At 37.4% G+C, this 17,235-nt stretch overlaps 2 protein-coding genes across 2 annotated transcripts; one reads left to right on the top strand and one right to left on the bottom strand.

Moving 5' to 3' along the window:
* Window positions 1-748: 748 nt before the first annotated feature.
* On the top strand, window positions 749-3,525 carry LOC122588480 (amino acid transporter AVT6A-like). The gene is made up of 6 exons (XM_043760607.1): window positions 749-846; window positions 1,490-1,988; window positions 2,083-2,235; window positions 2,363-2,566; window positions 2,653-3,118; window positions 3,209-3,525. Exons 2-6 carry the CDS (start codon window positions 1,559-1,561, stop codon window positions 3,345-3,347), a joined length of 1,392 nt encoding a protein of 463 aa, XP_043616542.1. The 5' UTR covers window positions 749-846; window positions 1,490-1,558; the 3' UTR covers window positions 3,348-3,525.
* A 754-nt stretch (window positions 3,526-4,279) lies between these two features.
* On the bottom strand, window positions 4,280-16,512 carry LOC122586565 (protein furry homolog-like). The gene is made up of 18 exons (XM_043758547.1): window positions 16,419-16,512; window positions 16,135-16,258; window positions 14,307-14,425; window positions 13,063-13,108; window positions 12,730-12,802; window positions 12,587-12,644; window positions 12,314-12,409; window positions 12,087-12,204; window positions 11,731-11,997; window positions 11,498-11,599; window positions 10,569-10,926; window positions 10,382-10,495; window positions 9,682-10,304; window positions 9,394-9,590; window positions 9,090-9,309; window positions 8,874-8,993; window positions 8,010-8,783; window positions 4,280-7,498 (listed from the first exon to the last, which is right to left on the bottom strand). The coding sequence occupies exons 2-18, from the start codon at window positions 16,228-16,230 to the stop codon at window positions 4,433-4,435; spliced, it is 6,447 nt and encodes a 2,148-aa protein (XP_043614482.1). The 5' UTR covers window positions 16,231-16,258; window positions 16,419-16,512; the 3' UTR covers window positions 4,280-4,432.
* Window positions 16,513-17,235: the final 723 nt, after the last annotated feature.

Raw genomic sequence — 17,235 nt, 5'->3', positions numbered from 1 at the left:
CTTATAATCTCAGTAATCTTTTCCTTTATAATGTTACACTTTGCCAAAAATTACATCTAAATTACTCCGTGGTATATAAAAATTTTAACACCCCTATTTATAGAAATAGAGTTAAATGGTATAATGACTATTGTATCCCTAATGAATTAATTTATATCATTAATTTGTTTATCTTATAATATGTCTCCATTAATTACCTTTACATCAATTACTTATGTCACTGGTCATGGCACCATCACCACGATCTCCGCCACCACTTCACCCTCGTCGTTGTCGTCCCGCCGCATTGTGTGGGTATCGTGGTTAAATCCATAAGATTTACAAAACAAAGGACAAGATTATAACCTCAACTAAAGCACAAGGATCATTCATGTAACATATTTATAAATCACATAACTTGGTTCACAATTTGTCCAATTACACACGAAATCAAAACAAATATTCTTCTCGTAAAATAATGAAAAATGATTAGCTGTCTTTTTTCACATTTCCATGTTTTATTCAATCACATGATTCATTCAAATGGGCTTATTTGCCCCATCATCATCATCTACCCATTTGATAACGACGTCGGTGGCGGGCTTTTCTTGCTTACGTCAACAATTTTTACACACACACACAATCACACACAGTAATTTCCACCCATTTTCAACCATAGTTCTTTACATCATTTTATTCTTTTTTTATACATACAACATTTTGTAAAATATTACGTAATCTTCTTTGTATATATCTGTATATTTTTATCTATATAAACCCATTTCACATATTTAGTCAGAAATAATTCTCCACCTCTAAATTTTCCTTGTACCCAATTGGCCAAAATCCAATTATTGACCCTCAAAGGTAACATTTTTTTGAATTTCTTTTTATTTCTTTTCTTGAATGGTTCTTTGTATTTCCAATTAATTATGTAGGTTTATTTATTTGTTTTGTAGTTATATATATATTGATGATTGATTAGAAAGTTTGAATCTTGGATTCAATTCTTGGGTTTTGGATTAAAAAAAGTTAAGGGTTTTGTAATTCAAGCAATTTTGCAATTAATTGAACATCTATATCTTTTCTATATAAAAAGTTTTTTTTTTTTTTTTATGTATTTAATAGTTCATTGAGGTTTGAAAAATGGTTGTATATATGTTTATAATAATTAAATTGGTTATAAAGTTTGAATCTTGGATACGATTCTTGGGTTTTAATTACATAAAGTTAAGGGTTTTGTAATTCAGCCAATTTTTCAATTAATTATGAATTTCAAGCCTTTTTCTATATTAAAATTTGTGTATTTTTGTGTTTTTGATTTCTACAATTAATAATTGACTAAAGTTTGTATCTGGGGATTAAATTCTTGAATTTTATTGAATAGAATTAAGGATTTTTGTAATTCAAGCAATTTGTTGGAGTATTATTTGAGATCTTATTTGCATATTTATATTTCTTTAATAATTATATGATGATTATAATGCTTGCATCTTGGATTCATTTTCAGGGATTCAGTTGCATAAAGTTAGGACATTTAAATTAGAAAGTTAGGACCTTTTAAGGGGAATTATATAAGATGACAATTGGGAATGTAAAGCCTGTGAAAGAAAAGAGATCAAGAAAGAATAAGCAAGCAGCGGTGGACGAGAAAACACCATTGTTGCCAACCCAGAAAGGTGAAGACGCTGGTTTCGATGAATTCAATGGAGCTTCTTTTACCGGGGCAGTGTTTAATCTATCAACAACAATCGTTGGTGCTGGAATTATGGCGTTGCCTGCAACTATGAAAGTTTTGGGACTTATACCTGGAATTGCTTTGATTATATTCATGGCTTTCCTGACGAATGCTTCGATAGATTTGTTACTTCGGTTTAGTAGGGCGGGGAAGTCAGTTTCTTATGGAGGTGCTATGGATGATGCCTTTGGTAGTATTGGTAGAATATTGTTGCAAGTTTGTGTTATGGTTAATAACATTGGTGTGCTTGTTGTCTACATGATTATTATCGGTATGGCTAATTGTTACATTTAGATTTGGATTTGAGCTTATGAGATATATGATATGAATAGAGGTTGATATTGATTTGAATTGTGTTTGTTTAGGTGATGTGCTTGCTGGAACAACTTCAGACGGAATTCATCATCCCGGTGTGTTACAAGGCTGGTTTGGCGAACACTGGTGGAACGGGCGATTTTTTGTGCTTGTTGTTACCACCCTTGGCGTATTTGCACCATTGGCGAGCCTAAAGCGTATTGGTTGGTCTTTTTCATTTACTTTTGGAAATAAGTTATGTATCATTTTCTTAAATTTGTGAATATGTGTGTATGTTTAAGTTGATATCATATGAAAGCCAATACTTTTTTACTATTTTCACCTGTGCAGATTCTTTGAGCTATACATCCGCATTATCGGTAGCACTTGCAGTTGTCTTCCTTGTGATCACTGCAGGAATTACGATGTACAAATTGGTAAGCGGAAGTATTACAATGCCTAAATTGCTCCCTGATATCGTGGATTTCACATCAGCATTCAATCTCTTTACTGTTGTCCCTGTGCTTGTGACTGCTTACATTTGTCACTACAATGGTATGCAAAGTAACTTTTACTCACATTTAATGGTTTCAAATTTCTATATTAAGTTGAAAAGTAATTGAACTTCTAAAAATTTGCAGTTCATACAATTGATAATGAGCTTGAAGACAGTACTCAGATAAAAGCGGTAGTCCGAACGTCGCTTATCCTCTGCTCGTCTGTATATGTTATGACAAGTATTTTTGGGTTTTTGTTATTCGGTGATGGGACACTTGATGATGTGCTTGCAAACTTTGACACAAATCTTGGAATTCCATATAGTTCATTGCTTAATGATGCTGTTCGTGTTAGTTATGCAGCCCATTTGATGCTTGTGTTTCCTATTGTTTTCTTCCCATTAAGACTGAACTTGGACGGATTACTTTTTCCTAACAAAGGACCTTTAGTCTCCGATAATGTGAGGTTTGCATCGATCACGGTTGGTCTCATTGGTGTCATCTTTTTGGGTGCGAATTTCATCCCAAGCATCTGGGATGCATTCCAGTTTACTGGAGCTACTGCAGCTGTTTGTATCGGTTTCATCTTTCCATCTGCCATCACACTTGGGTAAGTTTCCTTCTATTCTTCACCTATTACTACAATTATCGTATATATTTGGCCTCTAAAATCTTGATTACTGTTGGTTTTGAATACCAGGGATCGTTACGGTATAGCAACTAAAAGGGATAAGATATTATGTGTCTTCATGATCATTCTTGCTGTTTTCTCGAACGTGGTTGCTGTTTATAGTGATGCCTTGGCTTTGTTCAAAAGGAACGGATCAATAAGCGAATGATGTGTTCCCTATGGCTCTCTCCAAAACTGAGTGGAGATACTTAAGGGAGTTGTATAGAGGTGTGCCTGTGGTTTTGATTGTTGTCATCTTGTTTATTCATCCTTGTATTGTGTGTTCAATCGAATACACTTGGAATATCCATTTAATAATATGAATATATACTTTTTTTGTTGATCAAGTGTCAAAGTTCTGGGGCGCTGAAAATGGAAAATGGGTGTTCCTTGATATTGTTCGGTTCATAAGGCTATTGATACATACACAAAGGTTATATGAAATCTTATTAAAATGAGTCCCCTTTTTTCTTCTCGAACACCCCAAGTATGAATAGATTTACAAGACTGAAATGAATACTGAATCTAAAAAGTTGCAATAAGCATGTAATCACATACATCAAAAACCAAAACGGATGTTCCTTGATTTGGAAAAAAGTTATATTGCAGTGACTTAAAAGAATTGAATGTAGGATTATTACAGGTAGTCACTAGTCATGAATGTAAATGATCACTCATAAGTATTGCAAATAGTTAGGAGATCTAACCCAGATGAAGAGGTTACCTGGATAATCGTCTAATGCGGCAAGGTTGTGATAATCTTGATCACAAGATGAACAATCAATCAGCCCCGTGTCCAAAATATATATATGTGTGTGTGTGTGGAATTGTGATGAAGATGCGATCCAGAACAAGTTTAAGATGAGAGACGAACATAAGATGGAGGTTAAAAGTAGATAATTAGGATTTACAGAGGGAGATCAAGTAACTAATCACTGTTAGATGATTAAATACGTGGAGTTACAAGAGATAAACAAGGAGTTTGAACATACTTTTTCAAAGTAATAATTACCACATGGTAACCATAAGTCAATACCCTTTTTCTGCTAGGCAAAACTTTGGTTAATCTTGCATGTGTATTATACAACAAAAGGTGAAAAATAAAAAAGAAAAGATGAGATTGTAAACATTATAACTTAAACCAAAATGGCAAAATATTACATACTGATAAATATAGCTAATTCTAGTTTAATTATGTACAATATTCAGCCAAAATACATTTCACCAATGTACACAACTAACAGAAACTAAGTTTTAAGGGTTACTAGTGGTGGTCACAAAGGGTACCAATCTCTTATAGTCTCTTCTTCTGCCAAGTGCACAATTATCGAGCACCCGCCCAAGGATCAACCGTGTGTTTTGCAAAGCCAACTCTCTAGGCGGAACACCTGACTCGGAAAGATTTGCTTGTGCAATCAACATAGACCCTGTCCCGAACCCCAAACCCATGGCCTGTTGTAGGGGTCCACTTCGAGCCTTGAAAGATGATTGGGGAAATAGTACTTTTTCATCAGTTCCACTGAGCCCGTTCTCATATGATCCTGGCTCATGGTTGTGAGACCCGGTCAGTGAACTGCAGCTTTGTAAAAGGGCCTCCAGTACACTAAGTGCCTCCCAACATAAAGTGCTTTCGACTAATTGAGAAACAATTGCATACATATGCGGGCTTTGAGCAGCATCCATGGGAGCATGTTGCAGCAATGCCTTCATCATCAAAAGAATTACCCGTTGATACTCTGTGGGTCCTCGTTCTAGAAGCTTAAGAAGGTGTCCAAATGCTAACGCCGAGTGTTTTGGCAGCCACTCATTGCATAGTAATGGTGACACGCAAGCAAGTAGATTGTCTATTGCCTTGATTTCACCTTGTGAGTAGGACATGAAAACCGTTGCTAATTCATCTAACGATTGTGCACGACACCAAATCGCTAAGTTTGTTGAAACACCACAAGCTTTTTGGTATTGGTGTGAGAGTGGTGAACCGTGACCGCCAACGGCTTCTTGGTTTAGTTGTAAGCAAAGCCATGGAAGCAGACCGATGATGTGCATTAAAAGTCTCGTTTCTGGGTCCCCAAATATTGAGTCACATGAGTGGACCGTTATCCGTGAGAGAACCTCAACTGACACACCATGGCTCACAGTTGACATGAGTCCTTTGAGTACGAGTGGCTGCACCCCTTCAAAAGCTGGAACTTTCCCACTAGATGGCGAGTTACTGGTGTTTTGTGATTCCATTCTCTGAAAGTCTGTGTCGGCTACACTATGATCAAGCTCGTCTCTTGGCATGCTTGAAAGGAGGACGTTTTCAGTCGTTCGGTCTCGAAATGATAAACGGTCAATGACACGAGCAAACAACTCGAGTACCTGACAATAAACGTGAACAAAATCGGTATGCATCATAGCTACACATCCCCAGAAAAGCTGAGGGTACAAAATCACCTTCTCAGGCTCCATATTTTCCACCATAACTTGCAATGTTAAGAGAATCTCCATAACGAAACCTAAAACCGAAGGTACTGGATTTGCTAAGCATCTATGGAGGCATCTGAGTAGGGACACACAAGCATCATTAGTGACACGGGGACGCAAGGCACGGTAGATTTGGTGGGACCGGCATGAGAGGTGTCTCGATGTGCACTCCATGGCCCACTTTAGTGCTTCTGCTCCCCATGTCTCTCTAAGGTCACCTTGGAAGAAGATAGCATCCACCATACTCTGCACAAGTGCGGATAGCAGTGCTGCACTAGGGAGCTCGATTTTGACAAGTGTTGGATCCTCATTTTCCCACATCATGCTCCCACGTTTCGACTGGACATATTTGATTAAACTTACAACCTGCTGTTTGTTTTCACCGTCACTATTTTCAACATCATAAAGCTCCAAATGGCGTCCCGCAAGAGAATATAGTAAATTAACAAGCAAGTGCTGGCAGTGTTCCAACACAATGTCTTCCGAACTATCCATGGATACAAATGTGACATGAAAAAGTAATGGTAAGTGCTCCCGGAAATCTTCATCATTCTCATAAGCAATTTCCGCCAGTAAAATCAATGCTATATCAGCATGGGTTAGTGAATGTTGATGCCCTTGCAGGGCCGAGTGAAGTTCTTTAGCATTGACACCATGGGCACCACCAGCAGGGTGAAGGCCGTCAATTTCAGAATTTGGGGTGTCTATGAGATAATCACCACTATCCCGAGACATATGCCGGCTTCTCATACTTCCGGTCGAGCTCCGGACCCCCATTAACGGCCCTGAGATGTTAACTAAAGTTGGAAGGAGTTGACCAGACCTAGTAGCGTTTACAGGAACCACATTCATTTCAGGAGCCATTGGAGTCAATGGACCCGAAGCACTCCGCCCACCTACACCAGCAGTTCTCCAGCTTAAGCTTCCGCTTGTATTCCGCAATGGACCATCAAGAGATCCTCGAACCAGTAAAGGTGACATATGAGGCTGGTTATCCAAGACGGCAGCAATTTGGGCCACAGCTGAATTTTGTGAAAATTCCAAGACATAGTTACCATTGGGTTCACCTTTGTTAGCAGTTGGTCTGAGTGGTTCCATGCTATCCTCAAGCATACGTTGAGCCAGTTGATAGACCAGGTGATCAATGGTCCCCTGGGGGCATATCCGAGCTAGATACAAGCTCACTCGCTTAGCAACTGAGAAATATGTTGCAAAGGCGCCACTTATTTCAGCAGAAGCATTCGAATCACAATCTTCGATACCTTTAGTGATCAAAAAGTCCAAAACTGGACGTATATTACGGGCCTTACTGGCAATAGTACTCCAAAGCTTCTCGATTTCATCTGGAAACTGATCACCATGCCGCCATGTCACATAATAAAGACTCTTTAATAACCGTTCACTCCACCCCGAGTCTTTCAGTTTCCAGAAATTAAGGTTCTCGATCCATGGAGCCATGCATGTTAGAACCTGATGCTGAGCGATTATATCAACGGCATCAAGTTGTCTCTGCATGATTTCCTCACAAAGAAGCTGACTTAGCTCAGGATGATCTTTGGCAAGTTTACACGACAATTTGTATTGGAATTGTTGATAAGAGTCAGGAAGATTGCCGACAACTGCTGCCCGATAACTACCAGACCCCTCAATTCTATCTTCAGCCCATTCACGGACCGATAGTGTCTCGAGCATCTGTAGGGCATCATCACGAATCTGTCTAGATGGGTCTACCACTTTGTAGAGGATTAAACTTAGAAGTCTCTGAATTTCACATTTAGGTATTTCTTGGCGCATGTAGACCTCTGCCAATACGCTAAAGTAGCCATCTGCTATAGCAGCATCAGAATAGTAGCACTGAAAGGCCAAAAAAAGTATTCAGTTGAATTACACATGACAAATATAAGATGCTAACCAGTGTCAAATAAAATACACGTTTAGACAAAAGATGCACTACCCTGAGATTATATTGAGACTTAGAGTTGTCATACTATTACAATTATCTTGCCTAAAACAACTTGGAAGGTTTCTTGATTAGATCCACTATCGGTACCTCATGGCTAATCTAACCATTCGAATCATTTCCTACTAAGCAAACTTTTACATTATATTTTAAATTTAACCTCTTGACCAGTTGCAAATAGAACATAACCTGAATCAATCCATTCATATGTAAGTCGTAGTAATGGCCACCCCTACTCAGTACTAAGACAACATCCATTTGATACGAGATTGTCATTAGACCTTATCCAAATGAGGTTATATGATCAAATTTTCAGAAATAAGCTGTATCTAGTCATCAAACGAAGAAGTAATTAAACTAAGTGTATGATATAATATTTTGCAAATATGAGCAAAGATATCTAACCTGGTCAATGCAAGCAGGGACCAAGTCTAGATTTGTAAGTAGCAAATTCTTCAAAGCCATTTTAGCGAGGGAAACACGAAGGTGACCACCTCGGTTCCTATCACGTCCAGTAGCTCCTCGACCACCTTCTCCTGTGTATTTAGAATAAGATGGGGTTCTCGGGTCTACAGGTGAATAACCAAATGGAGCACGGGGTGCAGGCTCAATGAAGAGACTGTTGATCCACAATATAACCCGACCACTCATTTTTCTTGCATTGTCATCAAAGCACGGCCCATATAATAATGAAGCCATAGCATTCATGGAAGCCCATTGGATGGCCTCAACTTGTTCAGTCACTTCTTTATCAAATGAAATTTTGTCAATGGAATCTTTCGACCGAGCATGCTGACTAGATTTGTACCGTTCAACTTCACGTCGGTAATCACTTGCACTATCCTGACTCCATGTACTACCAGACTCATCACACCAGGATAAAAGAAGATCAAACAGCCGTTTTCTGGTCTTAGGGTCAAACTTTTCCGATTTTGATTCCACAAACTCAGGAGCCAATGATCTTAACACACATGCAAGCGAATAACGAAGAGGTTGCATTTCTTGAAAGAGTTCAAGGGGCGAACTCGAGATTAATCTGGTTGTTTCATCAATATACTTCAAATAATGAAGGCGGAAAACTGGCTTGCGACTTAGCATGCCGGGCCATATGTTTTCAGCAACTGTCCTGTATATATTTGCAATGCGGATTCGTAGTTCTTCACGGCGGGGCTTTTGACTCTGGAGCAGCATAAGTATGATATTTATATAGTTGGAACCAAATCAGAATCCAAACAAAAGTTGAAATCTTTTTAGTTGCATTAAATATACCTTCCATTTTGGTTTCCCATCCGTTTCCATGGAAATCTCATCCATAAAAGATGCAAGCTCACTGAACATAATTTCACACACTTCCAAATGCGAGTGCCCAAGAGCCATAGTTGCTGCATGCTGAAAGCCATAAACAAGAGAAACATCAGTTCTCAAAAACATACAGAAAAGATTTTGCGAAAATTTGTCCATATAAAGTTGGTGGCTAGTACTCACAACATGTGCTTCAGAACCAGATTTAAGTGATGGGAAAATTAGATGGAAAAGATCCCTTGTTGTTGCTGCACCAGCTCCTTCTCTGCCAGGTGGACATGAGCAAGCAAACATAGCATACATCAGCCACTGATCTAGTTTGCTGTCAGCTTCCTGAAATTGATGAGCTTTTCCCCCCAATTCAACAGGTGTAATGTGTGAAAGACGCTGAATAATCTCCATCCTGGCAATATACACGTACCCAAATTTGAATTTCACAATGTAGGGTTCCAAAAAACAATAAGTTAGGGTAGGACGTTTTAATTACTTTGCTTCCTGAACAGACTGTGGGCAGAGCACCGCCGCATACTTGACAAGCTCACTAAGACACCGAGCCCATCTGTTCTTGTCAGGGCTTTCAAAAAGAATAGACTGTAGTGTTGCATCATGAGGTACTATATCAGATTCTCGTCTCAGATCAAATGGACGGCCAGAATCCCAATAGCAGCTTTGAACGATATCATCCTGTTATATTAAAAGTTCTTAGTTCTAAATTTCACTTTGATAATTTTACTAGAAGTAAAATAATAATAAAGGATATGAAATCAATTAATACCCCATTCTCTTCCAGAACATCGATTATAAAAATCGGTTCGGCTTCATCTTTTAGAAGATCTGATCTTTCATATAATGAGAGGTTACGTATATCATTGCGTAGAGACCGCACACACCGTAGCAACTCTAATGCTGTGTGCCTGATCTGACTATCAGCAGAGCTAAGAAAAATAAGACCAACTGCATCAATCTCAGAAGCACGGTATTCTATTGGTTCTCCTTGATGGAATGAAGACCTCTTAAACCCTTGCTTTTTCTGCACATTCTTTGTATCCGAAACATCATTTTCTACGTTGTCATCAGAGAGACAAGCTCTCCAGAATCGCAGGAGTTCCAAAAGGCGACCCAGTGATGTCTGGATGAGAAGAGGGAATTCATCTGGTAACCGTAAGATGAAATTCGCCATACCTCTCATAACAGCAAATCGGCGGTGGGGAAGAAATCTCACAATTCGATTCAATACTTGCACTGCTTCTTCACGAACACCAGGATCGATACTTATTCCATGTTGCGGAATTATTTCAGTGATCTTATCGGTTCTACCAACTTCTTCGATCAGGTAGGGTATGCACTTTAGAACCGAACGAAATAAATATCCTTGTGATTTTTCCTTGGTAACAGCATCTAGGTAATATATGATTTGTCAGAAATAGACATGTCATTGTCAACAAAACATAGAGAATTTGTTGCAAAAACATTACCTATAGTTGTCTTTGACGAAGTGAGAAGAGCTTGACTATAAGCTCGATTGCATGACCTCAAAATAGACTCAATTGCAGCTTTGACTTTTGGAACATAATGGCCTATGTCATGAGCTGGTAAAGCAAAGATGTCAGAACGAGATTTTAAATAATACGTGCATTTAAAATAAATCGATTAATCATTTACCATGAAGAATTTCCAAGCCCACATGTTGGCTTGTAGGAGACATCGCGATGGCAAGTAAAGCACGAAGGCCAATAACTTTTGCTTCACTCGGACTATCTTGCTTTAATAACTCCAAGATCACATGGTTCATAGAAAAATCAAGGTTATGTTCAGCAATAGTGACACAAAATTCAACTACTTTATCGTGTTGCACATCCTGTGTAAGCATCCCTTTTTTGAGGATTGATAGAAGTTGTGCTGTCACACTGTCGAGGTAATCCCATACACGATTTGGTGGTTGGGAATTCCCATGTACACTTAGATAAAACCTTAAAACACGGTGAAGACAGTCCAGAGCCATGAACCGGTTGTTCTTGTCCTGTAACATAAAATCTGAATTATGTCATCTGGCAAAAAAACAGAGGTCATTTGTATCTTTTCACTTCACCTCTAGATAGATTACATCTTGTTCAATTATCCTAGGGGAATTGGGATGCGCGTTTAAAAGCAATCAGTTATATTAAATAATCGAAATTAGATAATCAACTGTATTAGAAGTTGTAGAAGGTGGTAATTGGATGCGCTTCTATTGCCTAAAGTTGTAATAATAAGATGTGTGAGTACAGCAGATTCCTTTCTTTAAGATAAACTATAAAGAGCTGGTAAATAAAATAATAGATTAACCAAATGGGCCATCTGAAATTGTGAAATGTGAGTGAAAGCTTTTAAAATTCGGTTAGAAAAAAGGGTATAACAGCTAGCTTTTGCTTATCCCTTGGATAATCATTTCTGTAGCTACTAGTATGTGACCAACGATAATCAAAAGCAGGATATATTTATCCAAGCACTAAAAACTAATTACTTCAACTTCAAGTCATGATCAGATAATCTGTTCCAAAATGCAAATCCAAACACCCACTTGGCTATAAATGTCTACTTAAAAAAGTTACCCTAAGATGCTTGTACAGTTGCTCCATATGAGGACCGAAGTTATTGAGAAAAACGACAGGATCACCAAGACAGAGAAGCAAGGTCACCAAAGGATAAGCAACCTAACACAAAGGAAAAGCTGCATTGTTAGAAAACATATAATGGATAATGAAGTAAAGCTATATAAAGAAACATTACAAATTCAGAGAATTTACAAAAGCACTATAGAGAAAAATAAAAGTGATTTCCTTACAGCTATATGTTTGCTCTGTTTATCAGTCCAATGCATAAGTTGCACTCTTATCCTTGCAACAGCTTCATACCAAAGAGTGAGAGCAGGGTCAACATCAGGAGGTGGCCAGTTACCTTTACCGCCCTCTGCAAGTGGTGCTAAAATGTTTGACAGCATATTGCAAAGTGCATGATGAAGTTCACTCTTTCGTTTATGTGGAGCACGGTTAAGAGGATTGGCTTTTGCCACAAAGGAAGCCGATGCGTTTAGACCACCCTCCGTCTTCACCTGCCAACAGGTATGCACAGCATATCACTTAATGCTTCTTTTGAAAAGAGAATAGTACTAGCCAAAATTAAAATGTTGATAGCATGTACCCCTAGCTTTAGGTAGCGCATCCCATTAATGATACTCAGTGTTTCACTTCGAGCACCACTAGTATCAATTCGACGAGTGTTGAGCTCCATGAAAAACCGCTCCGTTACAGAACTAAACCTGTTGAGGAAAGCAAGAATGTTCTTAGAAACTGAAAATGCGGCCTAAAGGGCATCTTTCTTTTGTTTTTACAAAAAAGAAGCCATGCGTGAATGCAGCTACCAATTACCTGATACGTGATAGAGCACCAAGGAGTTGTGCAACTAAGTCGAGAAGGAGACCACGTAAATCTACCAATGAAGGATATTCAACCTGACTAACAACCCTGCAATTAACAACTTTCAGCTTTATCGAAAATTATGTCACATGTTTCATTCCCAACTTTTTAATGTATGCACCAAGAATAAAAACATGTATGGCACATGATTACATCCATACTCAGTGATACTTTAAACATGATGCATTAAAATATTAGGAAGTATGAAGGCAATTTGGCGGTTACCTGTCAGCATTTATCAGCCAATCAAACACAAAGTTTTCAAGTCCGATCCAAAGTTTTTCTGCAGTGAAGGTAAAAGCATTTTATTCAAGAATAAGATAGCCCAACTTGCAGGGAAAAAGGATTCAACTATAGAGATGTTGAACCTGTAAGTCCTTCTTGTGGACAACACTCCACAAAGCGAATACATGCTGAGCAAAAGATGCACTCCACCGCAAGCTGCTCCATTCAGGGAATATAAATTAGCATTCTTAACGTTAAGAGGATAAATATTACAGAGTAATGTGTATATATTCAATAACAAAGGGTTGACCCCAAAAACCTCATAACTTAAATATAATATAAAGAAAACTTCAGAATCCAAGCCATGGAAAGCATTAAATGGACACTAGTATGGATTTTTCCTAAACATCCAGTTCTACAACTACATAATGACTTACGAAGAAGACAGAGATAAATATATATCAATTCATGCGAACCTTTCTTTGGAATGTAGATGCATCATTAGCACCTTTTGGGGACTCACTGCAAAGAAACAAAAGTTAAGATGGTCAAACTCACAATTGTATTGATAATTTTATATATGTATCTAAGCGCAATCTAGCAAATCAGGAGACCCATATTATTAAATGAATATCAGCTTTCTCCCGTAGATTAGGTGACATAAGAATGGTATTCAAGAAATGGTCAAACCCAGTACAAAAGGATCCTTTATAAACCGCGCCAAGACCATGATAGTAATGCCATAGTGAAATAATCCAGATCAAACCAAAGCTTCATTCGATGATGATTCGTTACTTTTTGCATTCCGTTTCACGGTAAATTCTAGCATACATTTATTGCTTTACTTTCCTTTTGTAACCATATATACATGTTTGGGCAATCGCAGGACATCTAAAGGTTCGGAATGGTAGTTTAACACAGTGTCAGCTTTGCAGACAGGGGAAATAGTCAACCTGCTAACTGCTAGATCCCCATAGATATAAACAGTAAGCGGATGAGGTTTTCCCTGTTCGGGTTACCAAGGGATGACGAGTCTTTTTGACTCGGATGTATGCGGCGTAAACAGGGTATCCCCGTCTCCGTACCCCACCATTTCCCTTGCCACTTCTAAGATAACTAAGGAGGTTTCGAACTCGAGACCTCTTGGGAGGAAACAGGATGCCTAACACCAGACCACCTTACTTTTGGTTCTAGATCCCCATAGATATATACAAACTAATAATTACTTGTGGTTCTAGATCCCAATAAATGGGATGACTTATCATTTCAAATCTGTAAAATCAGAATTTCGATCAAATCACACACCACAGTATACTAGGTCTTCTAATTCGTTAAAGGTTTATCTAAAAGATTCACAATATAACTAGGAAGGCGTTTCATATATCATGTGCAATAATTTGCCCCAACAAAATCCCAAACTGCTAATGACATCCTAGCTATGACAACATTGACTTTTCATATGTGTTGATGAGTTACATGTTACACTTTAATTCTTGCGACAAAACTACGAATCCAAACTAACTAATCTCCTCAGTGATCAAAAGCAAGCAGTAGCATATTATGACATAGATTCGACCACTTGGGCTGATCTTAGACAGGATCCTCTCCGATATGTGCAATGGAGATCAAAAGCAAGAAGAGCATATATGGTATATGAATGAAAAGCCTTTGGTCAAAAACCCACGTATATGCATACTAACGATAGAGTTTAGAGACTCACGTTTCTCTCCACCGCAAAAGTGCTTCAAGAAGAGGTACAGGCGTGTGTCGTGCCACCATAGCTAGGGAATCCAATACTTGCTCATAGGCAGGGTCTGATGGCCTAAGGTATTGTCCATCCTGTAATATTATGCAATTATTGATTATAAGTAATAACATACATGGAGCAATAACTTTTGAAATCTTTTTATGGTTATAGGCTTGTAGCAACTAGCAAGAATAGTATCAAGTATCCTGGAGCCATTCACACAAACCATAAAATACAAAGGCACTCTGAATTAAGCAAGCAAACAATCTTTCACTTGCTACTCAAGTGTTTATGCAATTCTAAAGATGAACTTACGAGGCCCACACTTCAGTAGCAACAAGTACAAATCCGCAGCACAAATGTGGTCAGACATTTAGATATAGTAGAGCTTTACAAAATTTTGATAACAGTGAGATGTTACATTTATTACCTTCTCGGCAGAATTCCATTTTAGGTACCAAAATTTCAAATGTTATTACCAAAAGTAAGAAAGAGAAACGGAAAAGAAAACTACTCAATTGCGCAAGCTTGGAAGTCCTATTAGAGACAATGACTACATCATCTTAGAAAGGTACATAAGGTAACAATCTATAATTGCTTAGCTAGTCCACATGCTGAAAATATTTGTTTCTTCAAACTCCAGACATTCATTAAATAACAGAAGGTAAACTAGACACATTAACGTGACCTTTTTCTAATATATCAACCATTTTCAACTAAAATCCAAATGAATCGTATCCTAATGTATAAGTAAAAACTATAGATGAAGGTCTATGCATTAGCTACTAGTTACTTTTAAAATTTTCCTCTGCATCAATATCCTAATTGATTGGAAAGGGATGTTCATACTTCATGTTCACTTTTACGTTTGATTTTGTTTAGGGTATAAGAGCAAGTTAAATCTACTTATAGTGAATCACCGCTAGTTTACATTTACACCATGAACAGGCAAGTGTGGTGGTAAACTGGTAATGAGAGCAAAATCCGACTTCAAAGACTTAGACCTCTAAAAAACTGTTTCTCCCTCTATAGAGGTGGACTTTCAAAACTCCAAACTACCTCGAACTTTCAAGCACTCAATATGACTTCAAACTTTCTAGTTTCTCAACAAATATAACTACCTTCCCACCTTTTCCTCATCCTTATTCCCACAACAATACATTCTTCTGAAAGGTTGATTTTCAAACAAACCCAACCGGCGCATCAGACTGCCCAAGCCCCGCACTTGAGAGGCAAATCAAGCTTACCCAGAAGCCCGCTCAAATGTTGGCCCAACCAACTTATCCAACTTCACCAAAAAACTTAGGTTCCTCCTTGGCTCCAGTGATAACTTAACCTGGATACGTTCTAAACACCCCCATCTCCAAAACCGACTTGCCTCCGTGCCCGAAAACACACAAAAAAGATATTAAATTTCTTCCAACCAATTGCCGACAACTTCACTAAAAACCCAAAAACCGACCACGGTCACACAAAAAATGTGTAACCGGCCTTCCAGCAACCCCACTGACCAGTCCCACGGCCAACTAAAAAAGCTAAATTGTGTCACATTATGAACTAAGTGACACTAAGACAACATTTGAAACACTAAGACATCATTTGAACTCAAGACCTCTGCTTTTTAATAGCATATCCCACACCACTAGGCAACCATCACAGGACCCGGCTAACGTTACAACTACACATCAAATCATTCTAACATTAAAACCATCTAACACTATTCAAATCAAGATTCTCTAACTTCAAAATCCAAAACCCAACACAAAATACATACACTACCCACCAATTAAAACAACCATACCTGAGCTTGTGCAGTCTCAATTCGACGTCTAGCAAGCGGAAGAAACCGTTGCAGCAACGCATCAACAATCAACTTAGCCGCACTTCCAGCCTTCATCTTCTTCACAAAATTTCTACTTATTTCACTTCATAACAACTAATCAAACTTTATGATCTTGAAAAAAAATCATAATGTTATTAATTACATACAAATTAACTTAAACTATAACTATATACAAAATACCCAGATAGAAAAATGTAAACTTTATTAAATCTGAAGTAAAAAAGATTAAAAAGAAAAAGTACCTTAAATAGTTGGATAAATGCCCTACAAGAAAAAATTAAGTAAAAGAATTTGACTAAAAATTGTCCATTTATTTATTTTAAGGGCTTAATTTGCTGCAAGTTGTTCTTGTTGTTGCTGTCCATGTGATCTTGAAAACCTGCTTAAAATTCATTTTAATTATTATTCAATAATTAATATTGAAAAATTTATAAATATCAATGAGGTTTTTTTTTCCACCATTGATGATGACGACAGCAGAGCCTTAATTTGAAATACCTGAAGTGCCCTTAGTGGTATACTACAGTACATTATTTGTTTTGCGTTCCAACTGTATTTATTATTGCAAAATCGTTCATGTGCTTTGTCTAATTTTACAAAAGTAATACTCAAACTTTTTTAGTAAATATCTTAAACTCTCATTTTTAGGTCAGAGATTTTTTTTATATGTATGTATACTAGATTAAACCCGCACGTTGTGCGGTACTGACTTAAAACGTAAAATAAAACTAATTGATAGTTACATCATTATGCATAGTTTGACAATATAAAAAATTAGTCAATTTACAACTGATGCAATTAGTAAAAATATAATTTGTTAGTATATAATATATATCAAATATGTTAAAGCATAACTAATGAAACGTAAATATTTATAAATCATAAAACTCTTTTTCTATAACACATATTTATTAAAAATAATATAATAAATAATCTCATTTGAAAGAATGATAATTATCATTTCATTAATAAAAAAACACGGCCTAAAACATAATATTATTAAAATACGGAATCTTAGTTGTATAAATGAGTTATAAATGTAGATCTAAATATCGAAAA

Source organism: Erigeron canadensis, chromosome 2, assembly GCF_010389155.1.
Source record: "Erigeron canadensis isolate Cc75 chromosome 2, C_canadensis_v1, whole genome shotgun sequence".
NCBI lineage: Eukaryota > Viridiplantae > Streptophyta > Magnoliopsida > Asterales > Asteraceae > Erigeron > Erigeron canadensis.
The sequence above is the reverse complement of the archived record's forward strand: the minus strand, read 5'-3'. Positions and strand labels throughout refer to the sequence as shown.